The sequence below is a fragment of the Chiloscyllium plagiosum genome, chromosome 18, assembly GCF_004010195.1.
Source record: "Chiloscyllium plagiosum isolate BGI_BamShark_2017 chromosome 18, ASM401019v2, whole genome shotgun sequence".
Lineage (NCBI taxonomy): Eukaryota > Metazoa > Chordata > Chondrichthyes > Orectolobiformes > Hemiscylliidae > Chiloscyllium > Chiloscyllium plagiosum.
Genome location: NC_057727.1, coordinates 5863935 through 5874117, shown reverse-complemented (window position 1 = coordinate 5874117; position 10183 = coordinate 5863935). Strand labels below are relative to the sequence as shown.

Here is a 10183-nt window from a genome sequence, read left to right as displayed (position 1 = left end):
CCATGACAGTGTTGGAGAGGGAGTTCCATGATATTGACCCATGACAGTGTTGGAGAGGGAGTTCCATGATATTGACCCATGACAGTGTTGGAGAGGGAGTTCCATGATATTGACCCATGACAGTGTTGGAGAGGGAGGTCCATGATATTGACGCATGACAGTGTTGGAGAGGGAGTTCCATGATATTGACCCATGACAGTGTTGGAGAGGGAGGTCCATGATATTGACGCATGACAGTGTTGGAGAGGGAGTTCCATGATATTGACCCATGACAGTGTTGGAGAGGGAGGTCCATGATATTGACGCATGACAGTGTTGGAGAGGGAGTTCCATGATATTGACCCATGACAGTGTCGGAGAGGGAGTTCAATGATATTGAGCCATGACAGTATTGGAGAGGGGGTTCCATGATATTGACCCATGACAGTGTTGGAGAGGGAGTTCCATGATATTGGCCAATGGCAGTGTTGGAGAAGGAGTACCATGATATTGACCCATGACAGTTTTGGAGAGGGAGTACAATGATATTGACCCATGACAGTGTTGGAGAGGGAGTTCCATGATATTGACCCATGACAGTGTTGGTGAGGCAGTTCCATGATATTAACCCATGACAGTGTTAGAGAGGGAGTACAATGATATTGAGCCATGACAGTATTGGAGAGGGGGTTCCATGATATTGACCCATGTCAGTGTTGCAAAGGGAGTTCCATGATATTGACCCATGGCAGTGTCGGAGAGGGAGTTCCATGATATTGACCCATGACAGTGTCGGAGAGGGAGTTCCATGATATTGAGCCATGACGGTATTGGAGAGGGGGTTCCATGATATTGAGCCATGACAGTATTGGAGAGGGAGTTCCATGATATTGACCCATGACATTGTTGGAGAGGGAGGCCCATGATATTGACCCATGACAGTGTTGGAGAGGGAGTCCCATGATATTGACCCATGACAGTGTTGGAGAGGGGGTTCCATGATATTGAGCCATGATGGTATTGGAGAGGGAGTTCCATGATATTGCGCCATGACAGTATTGGAGAGGGAGTTCCATGATATTGACCCATGACAGAGTTGCAAAGGGAGTTCCATGATATTGACCCATGACAGTGTTGGAGAGGGGGTTCCATGACATTGACCCATGACAGTGTTGCAAAGGGAGTTCCATGATATTGACCCATGACAGTGTTAGAGAGGGAGTACAATGATATTGAGCCATGACAGTATTGGATAGGGAGTTCCATGATATTGACCCATGACAGTGTTGTAAAGGGAGTTCCATGATATTGGCCCATGACAATGTTCGAGAGGGAGTACAATGATATTGAGCCATGACAGTATTGGATAGGGAGTTCCATGATATTGACCCATGACAGTGTTGGAGAGGGAGTTCCATGATATTGGCCAATGACAGTTTTGGAAAGGGGGTTCCATGATATTGACCCATGACAGTGTTGGAGAGGGAGTTCCATGATATTGACACATGACAGTGTTGGAGAAGGAGTTCCATGATGTTGACCAATTACAGTGTTGGACAGGGGTTCCATGATATTGACCCATGACAGTGTCGGAGAGGGAGTTCCATGATATTGACCCATGACAGTGTTGGAGAGGGAGTTCCATGATATTGACCCATGACAGTGTTGGAGTGGGGGTTCCATGACATTGACCCATGACAGTGTTGGAGAGAGGGTTCCATGGTATTGACCAATGACAGTGTTAGAGAGGGAGTACAATGATATTGAGTCATGACAGTATTGGAGAGGGAGTTCCATGATATTGACCCATGACGGTGTTGGAGAAGGAGTTCCATGATACGGACCTATGACAGTATTGGAGTGAGAGTTCCATGATATTGACCCTTGACACTGTAGGAGAGAGAGTTCCATGATATTGACACATGACAGTGTTGGAGAAGGAGTTCCATGATGTTGACCCATGACAGTGTTGGACAGGGGTTCCATGATATTGACCCATGACAGTGTTGGAGAGGGAGTTCCATAATGTTGACCCATGACAGCGTTGGAGAGGGAGTTCCATGATATTGACCCATGACAGTGTTGGAGAGGGAGTCAGGATGGTGAGTGGCTTGGCGGGTAACTTGCAGGGGGTGGTGTTCCCATGAATCTGCTGCCCTTGTCCTTCTAGATGGAAGTGGTCGTGGGTTTGAAAAGTGCTGGCTCGGGAGATTTGGTAGGTTGCAGCAGTGCATCTTGTAGATGATACGCACTGTGGGGGGCTGAGCATCCATGATGAAGCTGTTAAATGGGTTTAATATTGAAGGTAGTGAAGACGTAGGGGGTGAATTTTGAAGATGGTGAATGGTTTGCCAATGTTCTGGATCTCATCGAATTTCATGTGTGATGCTCGGGCTTCACTTAGTTCCCATGAAACACCTGATATGTCCATTACCTACAAGACACAGGCTTTAAGGAGACAGATCGTAAGTTACTTGCCTCAGAATCTCCAATTTCTCTTGCAGTCAACACAACACTGACACATTACTCATTCCTCACAAGCTTGTTATACTCATCGTGCCCTGACTGCGCTCACCTCAAACACAACGCTTCTAGCAACAGGAGCAACAGCCTTCCCAAAGAACTCGGAGTAATTTAAAGGACAGTACAAGTCGGGAGGAGTACATTTGTAGAATCTTTCACAGTTCAAAGTCTCTTCTCCCCAAGACTGAGCAGTCAATGGAAAAGGATTCAGGAGGAGGGGTCTGTGGAGATGTGGATGTCCATATTCACAGAATCACAGACGTGTCACAGTGCAGAAGGAGGGCATTGGGCCTTTCTGTTTGTACTGGCTCTTTAAATCAGCATCCATTACCTAGTGCTAATCTCCTGCCTTTTCACTCCTTGCACAGTATTTTCATGCAAATAACCATCCAATGCCCATTTGAATGTAAGAGGCTTCACTGTCACCTTCAGGTTCCTGTGGTCTGGTGGTACTGGCCCTACCTCTAGACCAGGAGGCTTGGGTTCAAATCCCGGCTGCCCCAGAAGTGTGCCATAGCATCACTGACCTTTCTAATTTTGATTAGAAACTATCAAAATCTTCACATAGACCAACACTGCCCCAGTTAGAGTCATAGCGTCATTGAGATATACAGCACAGAAACAGACCCTTCAGTCCAACTCATCTATGCTGACCAAATATCCGAACCTAATCTAATTCCACTTGCCAGCACTTGGCCCATATCCCTGTAATTCCTTCCAACTCATATACCCATCAGATGCCTTTTAAATGTTGTAATTATACCAGCCTCCATCACTTTCTCTGGCAGCTAACTCCAAACACACAGCACCTTCTGAGTGAAAATGTTGCCTTTTAGGTCTCTTTTATATCTTTCCCCTCTCATCTCCGACACTAGGGAAGGGACTTTGTCTATTTATCCTATCCATGCCCCTCATGATTTTATAAACCTCTGTAAGGTCACCCCTCAGCCTCAGATGCTCCAGGGAAAACAGCCCCAGCCTATTCAGTCTCTCCCTACAGCTCAAACCCTCCAACTCTAGCAACATCCTTGTAAGTCTTTTCTGGGCCCTTTCAGGTTTCACAACACCCTTCCTATAGGAAGGAGACCAGAATTGCATGCAATATTCCAAAAGTGGCCTAATCAATGTCCTGTACAGCTGCAATATGACCTCCCAACTCCTGTACTCAATACTCTGACCAATAAAGGAAAGCATACCAAACGCCTTCTTCACTCTCCTATCTACCTGAGACTCCACATATAAGGAACTACGAACCTGCACTCCAAGGTCTCTTTGTTAGCAACACTCCCTAGGACCTTACCATTAAGTGTATAAGTCCTGCTAAGATTTGCTTTCCCAAAAAGTAGCACCTCACATTTATCTAAACTCCATCTGCCACTCATCAGCCCATTGGCCTATCTGATCAAGAACCCGTTTTATTCTGAGGTAACCTTCTTCGTTGTCCACTACACCTCCAATTTTGGTGTCATCTGCAAACTTACTAACTGTACCTCTTATGTTCGCATCCAAATCATTTATGTAAATGATGGAAAGTAGTGACGAAAACTTGATCTTCAATCTAACCAAGGGTCAAGTGAAAGAGAGTTTTAAAATATGTTAGTAGCTCCATGTGTAAACACCACTAAGCTTGTTTAATTAAGGCAAGCCACAATGACACAGTGATTTATTTGAATACCAAGTTTTTCACAGATTGGCAGTTTCGTTGTGAAACTGGAGTCAATTCTGTGCCAAAATACAGGCCAACAAGGGACCCAATTAGGAGATGGCTCTCAAATCTCCCTCATAAGCCAGGTACAAGCTCAGAAACACACACTCCATCATTCAAATGCAATGAAGAACTTGATGAGCCATGCAGGAGAGGGAATGAATCATCTGTCACTGTCACTGCAAGCTGACACTGCACCTCGTTGATGCACTTACTGCTTCTACACGGACCGTCTGTAAAACTTTCATTGACTTCCCAGATAGAAATTCAAAGATGTCTGAAGGTGGCCATTCATGCCATTGAGTCTCTGCTGGCTCATGGTGGAGCAATTCAGTCAACCCCACTTCCCTGCTCTAGCCCCATCGCCCTGAAAGCTTGTATGTTTTATTATTTAACCTGTTGTTTTTCCGAATCAACCTGCTCAGAGATGTTATTACACACCTCTGGAGCTGGTGGGACTTGAACCCAGGCCAGGGTTAGGGATGCTACCACCACAACATGAGAAGGCCCTGCAAGCTTATCCCCCATAATTCATGATCTACTTTCCTTTTACACCCAGTATACCTGCTTCTGACACTTTTGGAGGTAATGGGCTTAAGGTCTGTGTCACTCTTGTATAGTTCATTCATGGGATGGGAGTGTCACTGGCTAGACCAGCTTTTATTGCCTGACCCTAATTGCCCCTTGAGAAGGTGGTGATGAGCTGCCTTCTTGAACTGCCCTAGTCCATAAGGTGTGGGTAACTCTGTAATGCTGTTAGGCAGGGAGTTCCTGGATTTTCACTCAGCTAACCCCTCATGATTTTATAAAAGTCTATAAGGTCACCACTCAAACTCCTACACTCCAGTGAGAAAAGTCACAGCCTTTCTTTATAACTCAAACTTTGCATTCCTGGTAAATCACTTCTGAACTCTCTCTAATGTAGTGAAATCCTTCCTATAACAGGGCGACCAGAACTGGACACAATATTCCAGAAGAGGTCTCCCCAACGTCTTGTATAACAGGAGGCTGGTGTTCTCCTGTATCTGCTATTGCTCTTGTCCTTCCAGATGGAAGTGGTTGTGGGTTTGGAAGGTGCTGTCTGAGGAGCTTTGGTGAATTTCTGCAGTGCATCTTTTGGGAGTACACATTGAATTGGAGGGAGTGGGTGGTTGTGGGTGTGGTGCCAGTCAAGCGGGCTGCTTTGTCCTGGATGGTGTCGAGCTTTTTGAGTGTTGTTTGGGGCTGCACCCATCCAGGTGAGTGGGGAGTATTCCATCACACTCCTGACTTGTGCCTTGTAGGTAAGTGGACAGGCATCGGATGGTCAGGAGGTGAACTATTTGCAGCAGGATTCCCAGCCTCTGACCTTGTCTTGTAGCCACTATATTTATAGACGAGGTTAGTTCAGGTTTTCATCAATAGTAATCCCCAGGATGCTGTTAGTGGGACTGATGGAATGTCAAGGGCCAATGGTTAGATTCTTTCTTGTTGGAGGTGGCTATTACATGGTACTTGTGCGATACCAATGTTACTTGCCACTTATCAGCCCAAACCTGGATATTACGAGAAAGTGAGGGCTGCAGATGCTGGGGATCAGAGCTTAAAAATGTGTTGGTCAAGAAGGCGGTGCTGAGTCTGAGGGTTGGGACTGAGAAAAGGTGGGGGGAGGATTTCAGTGTCTGTGGGCCTGGACTGTTTCAGTATCGAGAAGAAATGATGATATCAAATGTTGTGTGATTGTAATGAACATCCCACTTTTGTTGAAACTTTATTGCTGGAACAGCACAGCAGGTCAGGCAGCATCCAGGGAACAGGAGATTCGACATTTCGGGCACAGGCCCTTCTTCAGGAATGAGGAGGGTGTGCCAAGCAGGCTGAGATAAAGAAGGGCCTGTGCCCGAAACGTCGAATCTCCTGTTCCCTGGATGCTGCCTGACCTGCTGTGCTGTTCCAGCAATAAAGTTTCAACTTTGATCTCCAGCATCTGCAGACCTCACTTACATCCCACTTTTGACCTTATAGAAACATTGCTGAGAAAACCCATCTGGGTCACTGATGTCCTTTAGGGAAGGAAACTGCCATCCTTACCTGGTCTGGCCTACATGTGGCTCCAGACCCACAGCAATGTGGTTGACTCTTAAGCTGCCCTTTGGGCAATTAGGGATGGGCAATAAATGCTGAATGTGGCCGGGGGGGGGTCCGTATCCCATGAATACATTTTTAAAAACCTGTGGCGTGATGGGAACAATCATTGTGCTTGTTCTATCCAGCAGAATGGACTAGGTCTCAGGCTCAGGATCCAGCTCAGCTTGTGCTCCAGCCACAGTTGGGATGGCAAGGATTGAACGTCAGGGCCATTTGAGCTAAACCTTGTGAAGCAGCCAATATCTGTCTCACTTTTTGTCCCTAATATCCATCCAGGCCTGCCTCAGGGACAGTTAACAACTAGAAAGACATGAGGGAAAAGGGAATGGTCAGACAACAGTACTCTTGAAGTCCTTACCTCGTCTCTGTACTTGTTGATGTAGGTGTAGATCTCATGCAATGCACTATTGCTGTTGAACTGGCTCAAGTGTAGGCGAGACTGCTCGGCCAGGTAAGCGCTCATATCCTGGTCACTAATCACAGGCATCTTGGAGATGTCTGCATAGTACCTGCCCCGAAACATGAGAAAATGAGCGGACTTCACAACACCACACAGCCAAAGCACAGATGTAACCACAGCACATCGCAACATTAGTTTCAAAGCAGGTTCAGAGACAGACAAGAACATAGCAGTGAGAGTAGGCATTCAGTCCATCAAGCCTAGCTCTTCAGCACAACCATGGCTTCAGCTCTACCTTCCAGCCCATTCCCCAGGGTACACCAGGAGGTTTCCCAAAGTTGGGGGGGGGGGGGAATCAGGGAACTGATGTGTCTGGGTCTGGAGCTCCAAGACAGCAGTATTGACCATCCTGCTGCGCCTTGGACTATCTGAGCCCTCTCTCCAGCAGTATCATTGCCCTGCTCTTGCAAGGGACACAACAATTCTCAAACCCCAGCTTGGAGCTTCAGTGGAGATTTGGGTAATACAAAGTTACCATAATAAGTCTTCTCCAACAGAAAGCACGGGTGGCTCTGAGCTAGGGGCACGTGGCAAGGTGTTAATGGATCAGCAGTTTATCAACTACAGTAACTATCACTGAAATAGATCCTTAATCCTCAAAATGTTGGGATCAACAGAGCAGCGAGAGTAAGCATTCAGTTGGAAAGCCTTCATTTCACAATATATGATGCATATAAAATGTGGTGATTAACTCAAAGTGACTGCACCTTTATGGCTGTTAAAGGTGGGGTGGGGGAGTGTAGGGGGATATGGATCATAGTAGAACCTCAATGAACCAACCAACCTAACACCCAATCAGGTGCAGCCATGAGTAGTTGCTGTGAAACTTGAAAGTGTTCAGAAAAGATTTACAAGGATGTTGCCAGGGTTGGAGGGTTTGAGCTATAGGGAGAGGCTGAACAGGCTGGGGCTGTTTTCCCTGGAACGTCAGAGGGGTGACCTTATAGAGATTTATAAAATCATGAAGGGGCATGGATAGAGCGAATAGCCAATGTCTTTTTCCCAGGGTAGGGGAGTTTGAGACTAAAGGGCATAGGTTTAAGGTGAGAGGGGAAAGATTTAAAAGAGACCTAAGGGGCAACATTTTCACTCAGAGGGTGGTGGGTGTATGGAATGAGCTGCCAGAGGAAGTGGTGGAGGCTGGTACAGTTACAACATTTAAAAGGCATCTGGACGGGCATATGAATAGGAAGGGTTTGGAGGGATATGGGCCAAATGCTGGCAAATGGGCCTGGAGTAATTTGGGATATCTGCTCGCCATGGACACGATGGGCCAAAGGGTCTGTTTCCATGCTGGATGACTCTATGACTCTAAATTACACATTGACTTTTACCTCATTTTATTCTGTTTTAGTCTTAAATCTTTGTAAAATCAGGAGATGCAACGGGATAGGAGTATATCTGGAGTGGCCTCCCACTCCAAGGGAACACACTGACATTCGACTGGTGTGTGGTGTTTGGTTCAGTAGAAAGCACTCGCACCTTCTGGGCAGGAGCTGACAGAACCTGATAAGGTCAACAAGGCTGGGGTTCCTGTGAGGTATTGACGGAGTGCTGCTCTTCAACTAAATATGGCCGTTTGACTGGATGTCAGAAAGATCCCATGTGACTATTCGAAGACAAACAGGGAATTCCCCTCCTATCTGCGTCACCCATTTCTCTTGGTGTTTGTGGGATGCGACTGCCGATACTTAATAAAGGCAGAAGTGGGGACTGCAGATGCTGGAAACCAGAGTCTAGATTAGAGTGGTGCTGGAAAAGCACAGCAGTTCAGGCAGCATCCGAGGAGCAGGAAGAATCGACGTTTTGGGCAAAAGCGGTCAAAAGGTGTTAAAACACCCGACCAAAACAGTCAATACAACAAGAAGTGACAAGAGAAATTTCTTGCAGAGGGCAACATCGCTGTCTTTGCAATTCTCTTCTTAAAAACGTGGTGGATGCCGAGTCTTTGACAATTTTTAAGGCAGGAGTTGGATGGATGTTTGATAAACAAGACAGGGGTGAAAGGTTATTGGGGGGGTAGGCCAGTGGAGTAACCAGATCACATACGATCTTACGGAATGGCTGAGAAAGCTTGCAGGGCCGAGTGGCCTGCTGCAGCTCGAATTGGTAGGTCCATAATTAATAATTCCCTGAGGCATTCAGGTAAGGCCACATTGGACATAAATTGCAGCATTATTACGTTAAGTTGTAGCCCAGTTATAATCATTTCAACCTGACTAAAACTGGAATGGGTCAGGTTCGGAGTTAGCGTCTTGGTCAGGGTCAGGGTCAGGGTTAGGTTAGGAGCAGAGTCAGGGTTAGAGTCAGAGTCAGGGTTATGGTTTGGGTTAACATCAGGGTTCGAATCAGGGTCAGGGGTTAGGGCCAGGGTCAGGGGTTAGGGCCAGGGTTGGGGTTAGAGTCATGGTCAGGGTTATATTTTGAGTTAATATCACGGTTCGGATCAGGGTTAGGACCAAGGTTAGGGTTAGAGTCAGAGTCAGGATTATGGTTAGGGTTAACATCAGGGTTAGGATCAGGGTTAGGGCCAGGGTTGGAGTTAGAGTCAGAGTCAGAGTCAGGGTTATGGTTAGGTTTAAGGTCAGGGTTAGGATCAGGGTCAGGGCTAGGCCCAGGATTGGGGTTTGGGTCAGGGTTAAGATCAGGGTTAGGGTAAGGATCAGCTTTAGGGCCAGTATTAGGGTTAGCTACATAACTTGACAATTTTTGACATATGTCATTGGGACACAATGGAAATAGAAGGGTCTCTTTGAGAGGCAGAACAGTTGGGTGTGGAAGATTTAGAGGTGATCTAATTGAAGACTCGAAAATGACTGAAGAATCTAATGGGGGATGCGGGGTAGAGAGAGAGAGATTGAGAGAGAGAGAGAGAAATCCCATTTCTTCTGATGTGGGAGTCCAGATCAGGGGCATTCCATCTGAAAGTTTGGACCACTCTGTTCAGGGGTGCTGTCAGGAAGTTTTCTCACACTAAGAGGAGTGAAAATGTGGGGCACTCACTATCTCTCTCACTCACTAGCCTTGCAAAATCCTAATGCCCCTCCCCCAAAAAACACTCTTGAGTCGAGAGAGGGATCAATGACTGAGGTCGGCAAGACTCCAGTCCATAAAGCAAAGAACAAAAGATGCTAGAAACCTGAAACAAAAACAAAAATTGCTGGAGAAACTCAGCAGATCTGGCAGCATTTATGGAGAGAGAAAGAGAGTTAACTTGTTGTGGCCCTGTTCGCCAAGCTGGGAATTTGTGTTGCAGACGTTTCGTCCCCTGTCTAGGTGACATCCTCAGTGCTTGGGAGCCTCCTGTGAAGCGCTTCTGTGGTGTTTCCTCCGGCATTTATAGTGGTTTGAATCTGCCACTTCCGGTTGTCAGTTCCAGCTGTCCGCTG

At 46.6% G+C, this 10183-nt stretch overlaps 1 protein-coding gene across 1 annotated transcript in view; it reads right to left on the bottom strand.

The window, feature by feature from the left end:
- The window catches only part of LOC122558817 (plexin-A1-like), a 41552-nt gene that overhangs the window by 12808 nt on the left and 18561 nt on the right, over positions 1-10183 (bottom strand). Inside the window, exon 8 of the mRNA XM_043707611.1 lies at positions 6693-6843. Within this exon, the coding sequence (XP_043563546.1) occupies positions 6693-6843 (151 nt within the window). The remainder of the gene's footprint in view (positions 1-6692; positions 6844-10183) is intronic.